General features: G+C 30.4%; 6 protein-coding genes across 7 annotated transcripts; 3 read left to right on the top strand and 3 right to left on the bottom strand.

Annotated features, from left to right (window-relative positions):
• Positions 1-951: 951 nt before the first annotated feature.
• LOC134837022 (mediator of RNA polymerase II transcription subunit 19) lies at positions 952-2116 on the bottom strand. The gene is made up of 2 exons (XM_063852330.1): positions 1819-2116; positions 952-1760 (listed from the first exon to the last, which is right to left on the bottom strand). Exons 1-2 carry the CDS (start codon positions 1955-1957, stop codon positions 1240-1242), a joined length of 660 nt encoding a protein of 219 aa, XP_063708400.1. The 5' UTR covers positions 1958-2116; the 3' UTR covers positions 952-1239.
• Positions 2117-2257: 141 nt separating this feature from the next.
• LOC134827699 (polyadenylate-binding protein-interacting protein 1) lies at positions 2258-5647 on the top strand. Of its 2 annotated transcripts, none has more exons than XM_063840467.1 (7): positions 2258-2417; positions 2635-3191; positions 3254-3640; positions 4458-4565; positions 4631-4790; positions 4847-5000; positions 5063-5647. In XM_063840467.1, exons 1-7 carry the CDS (start codon positions 2348-2350, stop codon positions 5208-5210), a joined length of 1584 nt encoding a protein of 527 aa, XP_063696537.1. In that variant the 5' UTR covers positions 2258-2347; the 3' UTR covers positions 5211-5647. The 2 variants fall into 2 exon arrangements, with proteins under 2 accessions (XP_063696537.1, XP_063696545.1); XM_063840475.1 differs by having other exon boundaries at positions 2258-2565.
• A 1234-nt stretch (positions 5648-6881) lies between these two features.
• Positions 6882-9974, bottom strand: LOC134827015 (beta-1-syntrophin). Its single transcript, XM_063839540.1, has 4 exons — positions 9862-9974; positions 8547-9627; positions 7554-7751; positions 6882-7491 (listed from the first exon to the last, which is right to left on the bottom strand). Exons 2-4 carry the CDS (start codon positions 9597-9599, stop codon positions 7078-7080), a joined length of 1665 nt encoding a protein of 554 aa, XP_063695610.1. The 5' UTR covers positions 9600-9627; positions 9862-9974; the 3' UTR covers positions 6882-7077.
• Positions 9975-11974: 2000 nt separating this feature from the next.
• LOC134827177 (glycoprotein endo-alpha-1,2-mannosidase-like protein) lies at positions 11975-13589 on the top strand. Its single transcript, XM_063839746.1, has 2 exons — positions 11975-13262; positions 13323-13589. Exons 1-2 carry the CDS (start codon positions 12056-12058, stop codon positions 13490-13492), a joined length of 1377 nt encoding a protein of 458 aa, XP_063695816.1. The 5' UTR covers positions 11975-12055; the 3' UTR covers positions 13493-13589.
• Positions 13590-14666: 1077 nt separating this feature from the next.
• On the bottom strand, positions 14667-19367 carry LOC134832906 (exportin-4-like). The gene is made up of 5 exons (XM_063847118.1): positions 19213-19367; positions 19033-19144; positions 16374-18977; positions 15305-15453; positions 14667-15247 (listed from the first exon to the last, which is right to left on the bottom strand). Exons 1-5 carry the CDS (start codon positions 19261-19263, stop codon positions 14777-14779), a joined length of 3387 nt encoding a protein of 1128 aa, XP_063703188.1. The 5' UTR covers positions 19264-19367; the 3' UTR covers positions 14667-14776.
• Positions 19368-19404: 37 nt separating this feature from the next.
• On the top strand, positions 19405-20202 carry LOC134832913 (large ribosomal subunit protein mL43). The gene is made up of 2 exons (XM_063847131.1): positions 19405-19627; positions 19688-20202. The coding sequence occupies exons 1-2, from the start codon at positions 19491-19493 to the stop codon at positions 20106-20108; spliced, it is 558 nt and encodes a 185-aa protein (XP_063703201.1). The 5' UTR covers positions 19405-19490; the 3' UTR covers positions 20109-20202.
• Positions 20203-20233: the final 31 nt, after the last annotated feature.

The following is a 20233-nucleotide window of genomic DNA, read 5'->3' as shown; positions in this document are numbered from 1 at the left end:
ACAAGCCGGTTTCATTAAATTTATTTATTTTTATTTTTTTTTCAACTCCATCGGTTCTCGACATTATGTAAGATTGTGTGCAGTAGATAATGACCGCGAACATAAAATAAAAAATAATTATTGATAAAAAAAAATAAGGAAGCACATAAAAAAATTAAAGGTCACAACACCTCAGAGCAACATTCCTTGAAACAAAAAAGGCGAATAATTATTTACATACCGGCGAATTAATTTTTAGAAAAGATTACGAGATAAAAGGATATTTTTTTCATGAATTTATTTTTGATATATATTTTTTAAATAATTAAATTTAATTTACCTAATTTAAAAAAAAGTTATTTTTTTTTAAGAATTATTTTTGTTAATTTTTTTTTAATTTAAAAAAATTATAGGTTTAAAAAATATTTTTAAAATTTTTCTTTGAAAAATTATTATTAATTTAAATTAAAATTAATTCAATTATTAAAATTTTTAATGAAAATATTTAAAAATTTAAATAAAAATTATTTTTTTGTTAATTTAGCATTTTAAGATTATTTAAAAAAAAATTACCATTGAAAATTTTGAAAAATTTAATTAAATTTTAAATCAATTTAATTAATTATTAAATATTAATGAAATAAAAAAATAAAATAAATTAAAATATAAATTATTTTAAAAATTAATTAAATTAATTTTAAAATTTATTTAAAGGAAAAATATGGAAATTTTAAAGAGAAAATTCGTAAAATAATTAAATTTAATTTTAAAAATTTAAATAATTTTTATTTATTTAAAAAAAGTCATATAATTTTTTTTTTTATTTAAAAAAAATTATTTATTTCCTGCCAGTGAAAAAAAAAATTTTATGATGAATATTTAAATTTTTTTTCAAACAAAAAATTAAAATTAAAAGAAAAACAAACAAATTTTTTTTTATGAAATTTTTCTCTTTTTTTATTTTATTTAATAATTTTTGTAATATTTAGGTATCCAATGAATGTTTGTTGTTAAATATTTCTATATTTATCTCTACTTTTTACTATAAATTAAATTAAAATTAGTTTCAGAGAAGACAAAGAAAAAAAGAAGCGGAACTAAACGAAACCTGAGGGAGCCCAAATTTTGAAAATTTTTTTTTTAAAAAACCTTTCCCTCACTAAAGTCGCCTATTTTTGATCATTTTCTTGCTTTATTTCGGGACAACTAAACAAATTAAAATAAAATTTCGAATTAAAAAACGCTAAACTACTAAATTTTTTAGATTTCAGGTCGTTGTTCGGGATGCTCAGGTCGCTGTTTCTTCCGTTTCTTTTCTTTCTTTCTCTTTTTCCGTTCCTTATCGTCTTCATGCCGTTTCTGCTTCTTGTGTTTCTTCTCGTGCGTATCGAGTGCCGAGGCATCTGTCAGCGAAGTTTCCTGCGGCACGCCGCCCTCCTTGTACTTGCTCTTCTTGTGCTTGTTCTTGTGCTTTTTCGTGGGCGTCGTACTCAAATACTTGTACTGATCCGGCAACGGGCCCGGATGCAAACGAAACGCAGCCAATTGGAAGCTCGTGAGCGGCAGCAACTCCTTTCCTCCGATCGGGGGCTTCTCAATTACGCTTCGTAACGTGCTGTTATCGTGAATTGTGGATTGCGGAACGCCATCCAAGACGCCCGGGAGATTTGGCAGAAACGAACTAAGTTGCTCTTTGATCTTTTTTCCGCTGAATTTGTTGTACGAATGTTCCAAGTTGTAATGCGCAAGCAAATTTGTGGATCCCGTGAGTTCGGATTCGCCTAAAAATATTAAAATTTAATAAAAATTTCGAGAATTTCGTGGAAAAAATCAACTAACCTGGACTAAAATCCTTCATAAGATAGAAAGGCCCACTAATGGTCGGGTTTTTGCCTCCTAACGAAATTGTGGTTTTGAGAGTGCCTGTCGTCGATGGCTGAGAATCGTACATATTGTTGCTCGACATTGTGTTAAACATTGAATTCAATCGTTTTTCGTGCGTCTTTTCGATTTTTCTTCACATTCGTCGCGTAACAAACACTTTCTTGTCGATATCGCAGCAGTTAAAATTAATTTTTGATCATTTTTTCAGGGAATAAAGAGCAGAAAAACAATCGCGATCACAGAAAGGCCCAAAAACCTATGAAAACTATGAAAGTTCGTCAGCCAATCAGCGTTAAATGTCAAAAAATCAACCAATCACGGATTTTAGCCCAGTTTTCATTCGGAAATGTGTCAAAAACCCAATGCGCAAAAAGAAGAAACCGAATGTGCATTGGCACTGATATACAGCCATCTTTGTCGCGTAATTTTTTGAATTGCTATTTTCACATAAATGTGTTTTATTTAAGTGTTGCCGTCGATTTCAATGGAAAGTTCTGCCAATCAGCTATCGCAAACACATAAAATTCCAAACAGTATGCCAGTTAATGCCTCAGGTATTGCCCTTTAAAATTTTCCACACACGCACACACATCAATCGTCACATTCGAACACACACACACACACACACATCCATTCATCGGACATCGTTTCCAAAAAAATAAAAAAAAAAACAAAAAAATCACACACACACACAAGTAGAAAGTAGATTTGCGTTTTTTCGTCGCTGGAAATGTGCTTTGCTAACACTTTCTCCCCCCTTTTCGCTCGCAGGTATTCCCGGATTGTCAGTGAACGCGCCAGAATTCGTACCCGGAGGAGGAATGATGCCCCAATATCATAACGATTTCGCTGCCGGACCTCCGCCGCAGCAAGCCCCCTACAATATTCGCCTTGTGCAGCAACAACAACAACAGCAGCAGAATCAGCAATCGTTTCATCCGCCCTACACACCGTACACGACGCAACAACCGCATCCCGAAATTCAGTCGTATGCGATGCACGCGAACGGGCCACGAGCTGTCGGTTCTCTCAGTCAACGTCTCAACCAATTTCACATTTCGGGAAATCAGCAAGGAGGCTTTCATGTACCGCCGCAACAACAAATGCAAGCGCCTGCCATGCATCATCATCAAATGAACGGCGGCGGCGGCGGAAATATGATGTCGCATCAGCCGCATCATCATCATCACGGCGGAAATCGACACAATAACATGCGAAATGGACCCAATATGCACGCCGGCGGCGGTTACAACAATCACCATCAGCATCAAAATGACCATCGGAATAACCAGGCAGCTGCTGCGGATTACGAAGAAGCGCATCAACCTGTAAATATTCAAATTTTTATTTTTTTACAAAAAAATTCTTGAAAAAAAAATTTTTTTTTTAGAGCGAATCAGAAGACATTGCCCTCCAATATTTGGCTGAAGTGATAAACAAGCTGGAAGACAATCCAGGTGCTTTCGAGACGAACCAAAAGAAGCTGAAGGAGATGTTCTACGAGTTGTCGGGCAATAATTTTGTGATGAGTAACGCGCTCGAGTTGCTGTTTAAGCAATCCATTAAATCACAGAACTTCCGTTACATTGGCGCACGCATCTGCAATTTGCTCGACGATTTGGAGCCATCCTCGACGAGTTTATTCCGGAATCTTCTGAAAATGAAGATGGACTTTGAGAAGCAGGAACTTGTGCCGTTGATGCAAAACGAGCAAAATACAGTGCGTGGCACGACGCTTTTCTTGGCCGAATTGTACATGCAATTAAGAAGACCTAATGTGAGTATTTTATTTAATTAATTAATTATTTTTATTTTTTATTTATTAAAATTATTTATTTTATTATTTAAAATAAATAATTATTTTTTTTTAAATTAAATTTTTAATAATATTTTTAAATAAATTAATTTAATAAAATAATACCCCATTAATTAAATAATTAAAAAAATTAATTAAAATAATTTAATAATTAAATTAATTTATTAATTAAAAATAAAAATTTAAATTTAAAACAATTTTCATGAAAACGAAATTTATACTTTTTTTAATGAATTAATTTTTCCTATTTTTTTTTATTTTTCTAATTTTTTATATTTAATTTGAATTGATATTAAAATTAAACAATTATTATAATAAATAAATTATTATTTCACAGACAATTAAAAAAAAATAATTAAAATTTTATAATTCGAAATTTCAAATATTCATGAAAACTGATTTAAATTAATTTCATTTGAATATAAATTTGCAACAAAAAATAAATTTTATTTTAAATTTTTTTTTTTAAATTAATTTTTAATTAAATTTTGTTAATAATTTTTTAATTAATTTTTAAAAATTAAAAAAAAATGTTAAAAATTAATTTTAAGTTAAATTAATTTAAAAAATTAATTAAAAAGCAAAGATTAATTAATTATTTTTTTTTTTAATTTTTAAAATTTATTTTTACTTTTAAAAATTTTAATTTTAAAATTTAAAAAAAAAAACTTAATTTAAAATTATTTTACTAAAAATTTAATTTAATTTAAAAAATTGAAAATAAGATTTAATGAAAATGAATTTTAATATTTAAATTTATTTTTTTTTTAATTCACAGGAACCCTCAAGAAACATTGAAATCGCTGACTTCATTGTATATTCCATACTTTTGCTCTTACAAAAGACAGGACCTGAAAACCTGAAGTGTGTGTGTCAAACGTTGAAGGTATTCAAAATTTACATTTTTCAAAAAAATTCATGATTTTGAACCAAAAAAAAATGTTTTTTCAGTTGTGTGGCTTTGAACTGGATGTCGACTTGGATAACCGAACCGAACAAATTATTCAAATGTTAGAACCGTACAAGGCAACTGTTGACACATCTACAGGTCGATTAATTCAATCTGTGGTTGATTTGCGAGCGAAACGTTGGGGCAGAAATGAAACGTTCTGTAAGTGAAAAATTATTTATTTTAATAAAAATTTTTAAAAATGATTTTTTTATCAGCTATGCCAAATTCCGCTGACATAACATCACCCGTGTACAATGACGGGCCCGTGTTTTATGGACCCGATGGACAAGTACTAACGGAAGAAGAGAACTCTTTCCTCACGTCAAACGTACCCACGTACCCGAATATCAACTTCGAGGAGCTTGTCGAGTAAGATTTTTTTTTTTTTCATTTTTTTATAAAAAAAATCTAATTTTAATTTTTTTCAACAGAGACGACTCCGACGAGTTGGTTGAAGATGATGACAACGCGATCGATCTCGAGATTCAACTTGCATTTAAAGAATTTGTGCATAGCAATAAGAATGCAGCGGCAGCAGCAGCTGGAAATGCTAACGCAAACAACGCCAGTAAAAAGTAATCGTTGATCATAACAAACAAACAAAAAAAAAAAATTAAAAAAAAATGCATAGGTGATATAAAAAAGTCCCATTTTACCCCAGTTTTTGTGTGAGTTTAGCGAAAAAGAAGAGAAAAAATCCAATTAAGTGAAACTGTTAAAAAAAAAGTCCTATAAAGAAGAAAATTAGTAGCGAGTTGAGATGACGACGACGCAAAATTGTTGTCACGAATGAAACGTACGTTATTTCATCAGGAAAAAACACATTATTATTATTACTACTTATTAAAAATTTGGAAAGAAAAAAAAATCATATTGCATAAAATAAAAGCTTACAAAAAAAAAAAATAAAAAAATAATTGAAAAAATTTAAAAAGTTGAAAGTTATCATTGTATCATGCCGAAAAAAGTCAACGAATGAAACACAAATTGTAGAAATAGTTAATAAATATTAGTAGAAAATAGTTGCTCGGCTTCTGTTGATATTCAAAGAATTTTATTTTGGGGCTCGAAGGTAAGTTGGGGTGTCGAAAGTTTTAAAAATTTAATTAAAAATTTGAAAAAAATTAAATTTTAAAATTTTTTCTATAAAATTTCTTCTTTTTTGATGTAAATTTATTAAATTATTTTTTTAACGCTCAAATTTGATTTTTTTTTGAAGTGACAGCTGTCAAAAAAAAATTATGAAATAAAATTTTCAAAATTTTAAAGATTTTATCTGATAATTTTTAAACAATAAAAATACTTCATGAAATTTAAATTTGATTGAAAAATTCAATAGAAATATCCTGAACTTTTGACAGCTGTCATTTTTTTTAACCAAATATCAGTTTTTGAGCAATTTTAAGACATTTTTTCAATAAAAATATGTATTTCATCAATAATCAATATTTTATCAATAAAAAAATGTTAAATTCAATACAAATTATTTATCAAATAAATATTTGACAGCTGTCAAAAATTTTTTGAATTCTTAATTTTTGAGGATTTTTTTTTTTTAATTTTAAAATAAAATTTTATTTTACAGTCCTTTTACGATTTTATCCTTTAAAATATTTAAATATTTTTAAAAATCTAATTAATTTTGATTTTTTTAACTTTGACAGCTGTCAAAATTTTAAAAGAAAGTTAAAAAAAATAATAATTTGTTAAATTAATTCTAAATAATTAATTTTAAATAATTTATTTTTTTTATTAATTTTTATTTATTTATTTATTTAAATTAATTTATAAATTAATTATTTTTTTTGAATTATAAAAGAAAACTAATAAAAAAAAATTAATTTTTTTAATTTTTTTTTATAATTTTTACCAAAAGTATTAAAATATATTTTAAATGTAATTTTTTTTAAATAGAAAAACAAAATTTTTGATTTTATATAATTTTATTTACTCAAAATTGTCTATACTTTTTATTATTAATATTATTCATTATTTACTAAATAGATTTTCATTTTATTTTTAATAATAATAAATACATAAGATTAGCTTCAATATGGATCAGAATTCAAGAGTCATCATCATTATATATTTCCATGCAAATTGTATAAATATGATACGTTTCTATTTTTGTCCTTTTTTTGATATAAGAGGTAAGAAAGAGATATTTTTTATTTTTTTTCAAGTTTTATGTCATTACATTTTAACATCTTAATTAATTCGCTAATTAATGATAAAATTTATAAAGAAGAGTTACACATGTACGAGAGAGTGAAGATATAAATAGCATTATTTTTGTTTTTTTTAGATCCTTGTAAATATTTGATATAATTTTATCGTATATTTGTTTCGATAGAAAAGTAAAAACTGAAAAACGCAAAAATTGCTTTTATTTTCCTTGCGATCAAAAATTACGATTACTTTGGCTTTTGAGCGACGAAAAAAAAAATTATTGTGGTAACGAATGCACTTTGGCCGACAAGCAATTGTGAAGAATGAAGACGATAATTTTCGGGCAAACTTCCATCTCGAGTTCGATTTCGTCGCCGCCAAAGTCAAAATACAGCGCACGATGCCCGTCATCTGTCGATCCCTTTAATTTATCGAACGTATAAGACCAAAGAGGCTTTGCCAGAGCAACGTCGTACAACGAAAACCCACGATCGACATTTATGATGAATTGAGCATTTGGTCGACCCTGATACGTGCAACGGAAGGAAAATTCCTTTTGAGCAACGACAGCTTGATGGCATCCCGTGACGACGGCGCGCGCAAACATCGACATGTCACGATATGTTTCCGTGCGGAACCAATGACTGATGACGCCTTTTGATGTTCCGCAGCGAATGCAAAAGCTTTGAGTCTAAAAAATGGAAAAAATTATTTTTTTCTTGATACAAAATCGATGAAAAAAATATTTCTTACAAAATTAGAATTAGACATCGAACATGAGCCAGCTAAGCGTGTTGCAATTAAAGGACACGTTTCCATCGGGCGACTCCATGCTTCGGCACTCCAAGGAGCACTTTCGTAAATTCGAATGTCTCGTTCGGTGATAGCGACAAAAACAGGATGCCATTTATCCGAAAACTCGTCTGAACTTTCAGAATCTGATCGATATGGCTGAAATTGAAGGTAAAAAAAAATTAATTTTATTTTTTTTTTATTCCATAAAAAATAAAATTAATTTATTTATTCAAAAAAAAAAAAATTAAAAAAATTTCTTCACTTTAAAAAGAAATAAAATTAAAAAAAAATAAATTAATAAAAATAACAGAAAATTTTAAACATTTTTTGCTTAAATTTTTTCCTTAATTTTTTTTAAATTTTTTTGAGATATTTTTTTTTATTTTTTGAATGAATTAATGTTGAAATATTTTTTTTAAATTACCAAAATTAAATTAAAATTTGAAAAAAAAAATTTTAAATTACATTTTTTTACAAAATTTATTTTTTAATAATTAAATTTCAATTTCTTTTTTTAAAATAAACTTTTAATTTTTGAAGTTTCAAGAGCCTTTTTTTATTTTATTTTTTTTTTGAATATTATTTAATTTTCTTAATTCTTTTTTTGATTAAAATTTTTAAAAAATTATTTTTGTAAATTTTTGAAATATTTTTAATTTTTTTCAATCTTTAATTTAATTAAAAATAAAAAAAATAATTAATTTATTTATTTAATTTTTAATATTTTTTAAATAATTATTAAAATTTTTCAAAAAAATTTTTAGAATTAATTAAAATTTTTAAAACTTTTATTTTTTTTTACATTTTAATTAAATTGTATTTTTTGATTAAAATTTAAAAAAAATATTTTTATAAATTTAGAAAAATTATTTTTAATTTTTTTCAATAATTATTTTAATTAAAAATCAGAAAATAATTAATAAAAAAATCATTTTAGATAAAATTTCTCACCTGATCATTCAAAATGACCTTCCGTGACAACCATCCAAAGTGTTTCAGTTCTCCAATCAGCGGCAACAGCACCCGATTGGCATCAAATAAAGCTTTTTTTGAACATTTATCGATCGCAAGATGCAACGCATTGAACCAGATGAGCGCCTCTTGCGTATCTGCTGCCCGCAAAATACACGAATGCACAGCATCGGGCGAATGAAGTTCAAAACTCCGCTGATCCGGATCATGAAACTTCAAATTTCTCGCAAGATGTGTCAGTTGCAGCGGAATATAACGCGTATCTGCCCTCGGGGGCGTCTGAATTGGCACTGGCGAAGCTCCGACAACGGAATACAAGAACGGGCGTTGCAACTCCCATCCAACTTCCGAAATAATACTCGCTTTTCTGAAGTATGGCGTGACTTCTCGCAAAAATTTTACCTCTAAATCCACAACCCTGCCCGCTTTCTTGAGTACTTTGACGGCATACTCGTGCGTGGAGTCTTTCAAGTCTTCGCCATTGACGGAGAGAATTGCGTCGCCCACGTATAACGCCTTTGTACTTTCAGCAGCCATGCCACGGAAAATTTTCGATATCAAAATGGGCATGCGGTTCTCTTTGCCGCCCTTTATCGAGATCCCAAGTCCATTATTTTCGCTTTTTATCACGCGAACGTGTCTCTTTTGGTTGGCAATCTCGTCGGGGACGTTGCAAATATCGATGCCGCCATTCCCATCGAGGTTGTTGTTACTTTCAGACTCATTTGTAGCTCCCTCCAGCGTATTATAATCCGTCGTACTTGGCGATGCGGTGACTCCGGTCCCGCTACTTCCGTTATTTGACAAATCGTTGCCACTGTGATTGCTTCCTAACGTGCCATTAAGCGTCGTCGAATGATCCACGGGATCACATTCGTCCAAACTGACACTCAAATAGTCGGATTCGAGCACGACAGAGACGCGGAACCACGCTTCACGAACTCTCGTCTCGAGAACGCCGCATCGCACGCCATTCGTGAGCGACGAAGCTCCCGGCGGACAATTGCTGATCGCTGTATTTGATTCAACCATCTCTTACAACTTGTTGTTGGCGAGTGAACTGCGAAATAAACAAAAATTTTGTCGTTATTCGATGCTCGAAACGAGAACAAAACGAGTGACTACGCAAAAATGTAACGCAAAAACTCGTCTAGCAATGAATTTTTTGCTCGAACGTCGTGTAAACCACTCCAAACAACTTCTATTTCAACAGTAACAGAAGTCACAACCGAATAATTATCTCACACTTGTTTCGTCTCTCGCTTCGTATGCTTTTTAGCACATTTCAACTCACCTCGTTAATTACCACATCGGGGAATTTACAGAAATTTTTTCGGTTTTTTTTTACAATTCTTATAAGAAGCGATTCACAAAGTTGACAAAGCTCATGAATTCTTCAAAATCTTCCCGTTAATCAAACACAAACGTCGTACACACAAATCAATTTTACCCTTAAAAATCTGCCAGGCATGCGTCGTGGATGTTACGATAGGTGCATGTTTGTACGACACGTCCTTTCATGTTCCGAATGCCTGCACATCCCGTAAAACTTTCGTCTTTTTTCAATGAAAATTTTCCCTCTACGACGCGTTTTGTGTTACTGGCTCGCGCGGCGAAACATATTGAAGCGATAGACAGACATTTCGAGTGAATTGTGTGCATTATTACAATATGTTATGGGGGTCTGAAGTGTATTAAGGGGGCGGATAGAGATTTAGTTTTGTTAGTTTTCCGTTTTATTGAACTATTTTAAGCTAAAAATGCAAAAACTGATTTCTTTAAAAAAAAATTGGAAAAATTCATAAAAAATATTTTAATAATTTTGTATGAATTTTTTTTTTGAATTTATATTCAAGAAAATATTTTTTAAAAAATTATTTTTGCATCTTTAAAATTTATAAAAACAAATTAAGAAAAAAAAATATAAAACTAAAATTTTATGCTTTTTAGGTTTAAGTTTTAAAAACTAACAAATTCATCAAATTTCGAAATTAAAATTTTTTAATTCTAACAAAGTCAGATTTTCAGTTTTTAAACATTTTTGTGAGCAAAAAAAGCTAAAACTAACAAATTTTGGATTGTTTTTTCATATAAAAATTAAGAGCTGAGAAAAGAAAATATTCAATTCTTCTTTCAGCTTTTGATTGAAGCAAAAAAAAATAACCCAAAAGTCGTTAGTTTTTGCTTCTGTGCTCAAAATATGTTTAAAGAACTAAAATTTGACAAGTTCAAATAATTTAAATTCAGCTCTTATAGATTTTTAATTATAAAAACTAAGAACTTCAAATTTTGTGTTTAAATCTTCAGAGCTCTAAAAGCAGTTAGATTAAAATCTTTTGAACATTTTTGTGAGCTCAGATGCAAAAACTAACAATTTTCAAGCAACTTTTCGTATAAAAATCAAAACCTAAGAAAATAATTCTCAGCTCTTGATTTTATTTACAAAAAATGCCCTATTAGCTGTCAGTTTTTGAATATTTGTCCTCAAAAATGTTTAAAAAACTAAAAAATTTTAGTTTTTTAAAGAAAAATTTATCCAAAATTAAAAAACTAACTTTTTAGCTCTTTTAGATTTTAAATTACAGAAGCATAAAACTTTAAATTTTGAGTATAAAAAGTGAGATTTACATTTTTTGAGAAATTAGATGCAAAAACTGACAACTTTCAAACAATTTTTCGTATATAAACCAAAAACTAAGAAATAAAAAATTTTCAGCTCTTGATCTATGAACGAAAAAAATTCTCAAAAGCTGTCAGTTTTTGAATTTTAATTCTCAAAAATACTCAATCAATAAAAATTTGACATTTTTAGAATAAAATCTATCATAAAATAAAAAACTAACTTTTCACCTTTTTAATTTTTGAATTTAAAATTCTAAAAATTTCATGAAAATTCATATCCAAAGAATCCTTAAAGATTTCCAAACTCTTATTATGATAATTGTGAGAAAATTACACAAAATGACATTTTTAATTATTAACTTCCTAAAAACCCGGAAACACTTGAAAGGTCAAACACCTTTTTACATCCTTCAAACTTTCTCCTTGACGCGTCACCAAAGCACTGAATGTCCCTTTTTTCCTTTTGCCTATCAACTGTGCATGCGCAGACCATTTGTTGTGTTATCAATGTAACGCATGGGGCACGTCCTTATAGTGTGGAAAAACAAAAGGAAATTTATCAAAGGAAAATTTCTTTTTCATTCAAGTCGATTTTTTTTTCATCTTCTCCGCACGCAGGCACGACTAACATGAGATACCTACAGTTTTTTGCTACAAATCGTTAATAATAATAAATTTTTTGGTTAAAAGAAGAGGAAAGATAACAATGGAAAATTATAATAGTAGCTCAAGTGTTGATTTCATCTGAAATTGGTCTTCTTGTGTTACGTTTTTCCTCGTGTGAGATGAAAAAATAAAAGAAAAAGGAAGAAAAAATTAACAAAAAAGATTTTTGTGTGGAAAAAAAATTTTTTTTTACCGTAAACATGTCCTCGATGATACTGAAATACCGACTTGTGAAGCTTTTTTGGTCATTTTTGTTGCTGCTCACGGTCTTTGCGTTATGCCTCCATGTGATATTCCAAGCGAGGCCTTATTCGAACAACGCAAATTCGGATCTTTATTTCAAGGCGCCCCCATTGGAGCGACAAAATGCCGCAATTGAAGTGGAAAAATACAACGAACATGTTATACGAACGCGAATAATGCAGGAAAAAGTCAATCACATCCGTCAACTGAACACAAAAGCTTATGCCACGAAGGTTTATGAGACAGATCCTTATATCGAGACGTTCCATTCGAACTTTACAAATGTCCAAATTATCTATCACGCGCCCGTGAAATGGTACCGGAATGAACATGACCAACATTTGAGCAACTTTAATCGAATTTACAACTACACGTTCGTCTTGTACAAGGACCAGAAGGAGTTTATTAACGTCGCTTTCTTCCCAAAACGCGGATTTTACAACGTAAGTCGCGAAATTTTGACCGCACACTTTCAGGAGATCCAAAATTTGGGCGTTAATGTCATCGTGTGGAACTGGAAACCCGAAATTACGCATGAAATTGCAACAACCATCTTCCAAATTTTGTCAGACTTGAAAATGGAGTGCATTATTCAGATCGACAACTATCGCGGACGAAGTGCTCAAACGATCCGCGACAATATCGTCTATTTTACGAACAATTTTGAGAATTATCCGAGCTGGAACAAGTATTTTGTGGCTTCCAAGAAGAAATCGCTCGCCATTTTTTACCTTAAACACGCCAACGAGCTCCATTTGACTGAATTAAAGGAACTTTTCGCGCACAATAACAAAAATAGCATTCGCGGCACGAAACATGACGCCATCATTATTGGGCATTTTTCGATGGATTTGCCGGAAGATAAAACTTTTATTCGCAGATCAGGCGTTGATGGATTTTATTCGCATTCTGCCGTCAATGGCGCTCATTTTACAAGCACTTGGAAGAATTGGAAGGCTTGCGAGGAGTTTGCGAAGCGATATGATCTCATTTTTGTGCCGACAGTTGCTCCGGGGTATCAGGACAAGATCAAGGAACGCTCGAATAAGATAAAAAATTTGCGACATCGAAGCAATGGCGAGTATTATGGCGTCGCATGGAGATCAGCGAAGAAAATTAATTCGCAGTTTATAGTTATTAACAGTTATAACGATTTTGTTCATGGTAAAAAAAATTAAATTTTTTTATGAAAAAAATTTAAATTTAAAAAAAAATATTTTTTAGGTACTCAAATCGAGCCAGTTTTAACTCGCAGCGGATTTGTCGATTATGCTCCGTACGACAATGATCATTATCTTCGTTTGACGAAGTATCACGTGAAGGAATTCTACAAGGATAAATTGGCCAAGAAACCCAAAACTTGTGATGATTTTTTGAATAATACGATTTGTTAAAAAAAAATGTGTTTGCTCAACCCTCAAGAAAACTTTATAAACGCTTAGAAAAGGCAATTAATGTTAAGAAATTGATCATAAGATAGAATTTATTATTAATGAGGTTGAAGCAATTATGAAAAATGTTTCATGTTTCATAGAAAATTTTTTATATTTTACGAATTTTATTCATAAAATTAAATTAAAAATTCTTAATAAATAATTTAATTAAATTCAAATTTAAAATAAAAAAAATGTTAAAAAATTTTAATTTTAAAAATTAATTTAATTTATTAAATTAAGAATTAAAAAAATTTTATAAAGTTAAAATTAAATAAATTTCATTCTAAAGATGATTTCCATCAAAGTCTCCTTGATTTTTAAATAAATTTTTTTTGGGGCAACTTACTGACACACACAAAAAAAATAAAAAAAATTATATTTATTTTTTATAGTTTATTTAACTTTAAAAATTAATTAAATAAAAATTAAATTTAATTAAATAATTTATTTTTAAATTAAAAACTTAATTTTGAAAATTGAAGTTTAAAATTTTCTTAAAAAATATTTTTAATAAAATTGAAAATAAATTGAAAAAAAAATTAATTAAATATCTCAAATGATTTTAACAAAAAAAAACTAATAACTTTTGAAGATTTTTCGTTCCTAAATCAAAAGCTCTTAAATATATTTTTTTTAGTTTTTGATTTTTGTACGAGAAAATTTTTCTTGTTATTTTTTAGTTTTAGCCTTTAACAGTTTAAACAAATAAATATGAAAAAAATAAATAAAATTTGAAATTTTATAAAATTTTAAGTTAAATTTAATTTTTAAATTTAGAAAAAAATTGAATTAAAAACATTAAACTTAAAAATTAATAATTAGATAAAAAAAAAACAATTATTTTAAAAGAGTAAATTTTAAAATAATTTCGCTAAAAATCAAATTGAAAAAAAAATTAAATTAAAATCTTAAAATTTTCGAAAATTTGTAAATCGCTCTTTAGCTAATTCAAGTCGAAAAATTGATAAAAATTCATGAAACATTTTTCATAATTGCTTCTGCCCAAAAATGAATGTTTAGCGGAAAAAATGTGTTGTTAACCATAAAAAAACTATCAAATAATCAAAAACCTTCGGAAAAAAAATGTTGGAAAAAAAATAAATTTTCATTAAATTAATAAACTTTCGTTCATTTTTATTACTTATTCATCATGTCAAAAAATACAAAATTTTTCTTCAATAAATATTTTCTTATTTTTTTTCATCTTTCATCTCTCTCTCAAGTCTTAAAAAAGTTTAGTTTTTAGGCATTATTCAGTATAAAACTAATACCGGTAATAAACTTGTCGAATTTCTCAATGAATTTCGTTCGTTGAATGCGATTGTTGTTAAGCTCGAGTCCCGTTTGGAATTCATTGAGTTTCAGTTGAATTCGTTCAGCGATCTGTGGATTTTCCTGCGACGTCACCAATTTGTTCATCAAAAAGGAAAATTGCTCTTTGAAAGCACATGCGAGCGAAAAGACGGCACCGTAACTCTCGTTTTTGTTCTCGGCATCAATTTGTCGCGTCACGATCATGTTAAAAATAAGCTCGAGGAATGGCAGAACCAAATTGTAAGTCACGGAATTCGGGATGCGTTCGTAGTAGACGACGTCGGAGACTGCCACGATAAAGTCAAAGCAGAAACTTTGGATTTCCGTTGTGAAAGTGTTCAAGCCGAGTTGCACAGAGCTGATTATTTGCTTTAAAAGTTCGGGATCGAGTGTTGTGATCTACGAGAAAATATGAAAAATTAAATTTTATTTAATATTTTAAAAAAAATTACTTACTTTGTGAGATTTTGATTCCGCAAAAACGGCAATTGTTTGATAATATTGATTACAAAAGGCGGGAAAACGAATTAAATCCATGGAAATTAATGGCATGAGACTCGTTAATCCATAAATTACTACTTGTCCGGCATCAACAGGAGCATCAGCTAAAAAAAGGTAAATTTTTTAATTAAAATATCATTTAAAAAATAATTTTTATAATGAATTTCGAAAAAAAAATTTTAATTAATTTTTATTTCAAAATAATAAAAAAAATAATAAAATTAAATTTTTAAAAATTTAAAAAAAAAAAATAAGATTTTTTTTATCAAAAAATTAATGTAAAAATTTATGCAAGTAAAATTTTAATTTAAAAAAAAAAATAATTTAAAAAAAATTAAAATTAATTAATTAAAATTTAATACAATTTTTATTTACAAAAAATTAAAATTTAATTAAAAATAATTTTATTTTTTTATAGATATTGATTTTTTAATTAAATTTTTATAATTTTTTTTTTTTTTAAATTTAAGATTATATTTTTGTTTTAATTTTAAAAATTAAAATAATTTTAATGTTATTTTTTTTAATTTTTTTTAATTTTTTATAATTATTTTTTTAAAAATTGTTAAAAATTTAAAAACCTAATTTAATAAAAAAATTATTTTTTTAATTTTAAAAAAAAATCAAAAACGTTTAATTTAAAATAAAAAAAAAAAAATTTCAAAAAAGTTTAATTAAAAATTATTATTGTATTATTGCAATTTAACAAAACATTAATTAATTAAAATTTAATTCACAAAAAATTATTAAAATTAAAATTATAATTAAAAATTATTTCTTTATTATATTGATTTTAAATAAAATTTTAGATTACATTTTTTTATTTAAAAAAAAATTTCAAATATTTAAAAGGATTTTTAAATTAAATTTTTATAATTTTTTATATTATTTTTTTTTAATTCTAAAAAATTTAATTGAATAAAAAATCAAATTATTTTTAATTTATTTTTTTTTTTACTTTAAAAATACGAAAAATGACTTTAAATTTGTAAAAAAAATAATTTAAATCTCTTTCATAACTTACCATCATCATCAATTAACGTCTTCGACAGCAAACAAGTCAACAACTTCAATATCAGCAAAATATCCTCCGGGCAATCATCATAATCCTTCATTTCCGTACTAATTTTATTCGCATTTACGCTCACCCAAACCCGAATAATGGACATGCAACAATTATAAATGCCCGTTTTGAGCGAAACATCCGCCGTATCTGACGCATAATCAATATTCAGGACAGTTTCACACAACAGCTCCAACAGTAGCTCGACAATGACGTTGTAATTCCGATACAAATTGAGCAATTCGGGCAATTCGACAAACATTACTTGAAAATGCTCAAATAACGAGGACGAAATAAGGTTATAAGCACCAAGTACGCATCCCCGAACCTCCTCAATGATGGAAATAACTTCCAATTTGATGTCTTCATTTTGATAAGTCGCCTTCAGATCTGGTTTGTGCAGGATATTGAAGTAACGAGCAGCGATGGGGGCAAAAATTTGACTCAAATACGACTTTCGCGTCGTTGCATCACTAATAGAACCCGCAATTTGCACGAATCCTTTCAACAAACCACGTTTCGCTGTGACGGGAAGTTTCATATCTTTGATGCCAAAAAGCGTATTGAACACTTCCGAGTTGTAAACGGGAAGACATTTGTGTTTTTGCTTCAAAATTGCCAAGAAAACTTGAACTGTATCCTCAATGACATCATTTTCCGACGCAAATTGTTGAATATTTGCACAAACTTTGGTCAGGATATAATTAAGAATCCACTTTCCACATTCAGAATCGATACCGAAGGCAACTTTAACGGACTCACAGATCGTCTCGTAGTACTCTGGCAACGGAAAAAGGTAAATACTCAACCAAATCCTCATAAAAAACATCAAAGTTGAACTTAATTCCGGACTCAAGAGTGTTCCCATTTGACATTTTAGCGCGGTAGACTCCAATTCAGCCAAACGTAACATCGAAGCAGTAATTCTCAAGATGGGATCAGCTTGTTCGGGGTCTTGGAAGATCTCGGCAATGTCCTTGTCGGGTTTCGCGATGAGTTCTAAGCTTTTATTGATGTCAATTGTACCCGTTTGGAACCTTGCTTGACAATATTGATTAATTTCCGGGGGAATTAACGCTGTTTCGCCTTCAGAATCGTTGCCTATCGTGTACGCCGTGAGCAATAACAACCAATGGATGTCCTCAAAAATATTTTGCAAGGCTGTCGTTTCCTTTTCCGTGATATTTACGTTCGCCGTGTACAAAGTTTGAAGCATAACCGCAAAAGTTCGTATCTTGTCTTCCAAAAGTTTCGCTAAAATGGGCAGCGAATGAGCAATTACCTCACGCGCGAACGTTCCGATGATCACAAGTTGCTCTTTGTACCGAACGCGATCTTTTTCCGTGTCTTCCGTGAATTCTTCGTGATCGGAGTCGTTCATGCGGATGCCTTCGGGCGGCGATAAATGCGCTTGCACGTATTTATTGAAGATTTGGATGACAAATTGCGATAAAAAATCCGTCGGGAGGTCTTCTTTTGATTGAAGTAACAAAACCCAAGACTCTAAATTATTTTCGAACGCTTCCATGAACAAGCTGGACTCCTCAGTCTCCTCTAAAGCTGTCGCCTCGATGCATTTTATCGTGATATTGAACAATTTTTCGATAAATCCGTTAAAAACATCGACCGAATCTTCACGCAAGTCCATTGCAGCTCCATGAAAAAGCAACAATTTTCGAATTATGAGACTAAATCCGACAATTTCCTCGACACACGTCTCATTTCCGAGCAATTGCGATAAATGGGACAAATAATTCTTCAAATACATCAATCTCGTTTCTTTTTTGCTTGTCAACACGGGTCCGCTTAACGTTGAGAGCTGCACAAGACAAACGAGTCCTTTTTGTCGCAAATCTGGGACTTGTCGAACCTTCCAGTAAAGATAAAAAAATGTTTGTAACATTTTCGGGTCGAAAATTATGGGTTCCCATGACAGATTTAACCGCAACGCGACATTTTGGTTGATTTTTGAGACTGTTTCGATCATCGAGATCAATCTTTTCGGCATGACAGGCGAAATGTACCCCCATGTGAGGATAATTTCCATTATTTCCAAGTACCGGGCAAGTTGATTTCCGATTACAGCGTCAATATTCTCCGCATTTTGGATTGTACGAGCCATCGCTTCGAGCACAGTCGTGAAAACACTTCGTAATTCGGAGGTTTCGAACATTTTTTTCGCCTTAAAGTGATGATCGAACGTCAAACCGGTGTCTTCGGACTTGACACATTCCGTGTGTTCGCGTAAAACGGCGAGAACGAGCGCTGAAGCTAAAGTTATTTGCGTTGCGTCGTCCGTGAGGAACATTGCCTTTGCTTGTTCCAGGATTTGATGACGATCGGCGCCGTGATCGACGAGTGACGTGCGTTTTATCATAATTGAGACGACCTGAAGGATTTTTTCGCGGATGAAAAAGGGCGCATGTTTATGCTGCAGCACGAAATTCAACAAATATTGACGGAGATTCATCTTTACGTCGTCTTGGATGAGGTCCCAACTCGAAATTAGGATGGATTTGATGATATTAATGCACTCGAAAATAACCAAATCCACGGTACTCGTTTCTGGAAGACAAAATTTGAGTCAAATATGGAAAAAACTTGAAGAAAAATCACAAACCGAGGATTGTTTGACACAATTGCAGCGCATCCAAGCTCTTATTGTTGCGAAATTGCATGAAAACAGCTTCAGCTTCTTGGCGGGCTTCCGGTTTTATCTGATTTGGCGGCGCCTGGAGGGAAGAAAAGCAAATTTTGCGTGAGAATTAACACGCCAGCTGCGTGAAAAGTGACGATTTACCATGATAACAGCTGCTGCTGCTTCCAATTTCGCTCGTATATCGTTGTCCATTGCTTGCGACGCTCTCCGAGACAATTTTCATTTAAATCCGCAGCTTAATTTAATTTATTTTTTATGTTTTTCGCGGAGACGTCGTACCAAAAATCAACAGGCAAACGAAATTACGACGTGAGTAACTGAATTTCACGTTAAAAATTGAAATCCGTCACTAACCTCTTTATTTTCATTTCGCCAAAGTGTGGTTTCTTCCTTGAAAATTCAATTTTCCAACCGAAATCATGTCAAATTCACACATTTTCATGAAAAGTGGCTTCCCGCGGGCGCCTTTACAGAATGGAATGGGCAGATATGTGTGTCAATTGCAACGCGTCACGTTGAAATTCTGCAAAAATCATGGTTCGTCAAAGGGAATGCGGTAAATTTTAAATTTTTTATGAATTTTTTTATAAATTTTACCAAAAAAATCCATTTTTAGTGACTTCATTGAAGCCCAACTGCTGGATTTTGTGAAAACCAACCCGGGAGTCGTTGTTTACTTGAAGCCCCGTCGTCATCGAACCGCTGTGATGGTTGGCGAATACCTCAATGGCGAACGCCAATGGGTCAGTTGTCGTAATTTTACGTCGCAAGAGATCCAAAAGTGGATTGAATTGATGAAAACACAAAATGGCGAGGCCGGCGCGATGCGATATCGTAAAATGTGGCACACAGACGTTCCCTCGATTCAAGGCGCATGGAGTCCGTGGACTCACAAGTCGCCGGCATTGAATTTAGCGACATATCCGAACGAAGAATGCTCGAAGGCGGTGCAATTGGAGCCGACAGCGACAGAAAAACTCATTGAAATGTTCAAACAACAGAAAATAAGTGAAGGAAAGCTGCCAAAAGCGGAGTAGCGTGTCGTTTTTTAGATTAAAAGATAAAAAATTAATAATAATAGAGTAGAGAAAAGTAATTAAAGACATGATTTAAAATGAATTTTCAGTTAAAAACGCGAATCATGGTCAGTTTAAGCCTAAAA

This window comes from Culicoides brevitarsis, chromosome 1 (genome assembly GCF_036172545.1).
Source record: "Culicoides brevitarsis isolate CSIRO-B50_1 chromosome 1, AGI_CSIRO_Cbre_v1, whole genome shotgun sequence".
Lineage (NCBI taxonomy): Eukaryota > Metazoa > Arthropoda > Insecta > Diptera > Ceratopogonidae > Culicoides > Culicoides brevitarsis.
The sequence above is the reverse complement of the archived record's forward strand: the minus strand, read 5'-3'. Positions and strand labels throughout refer to the sequence as shown.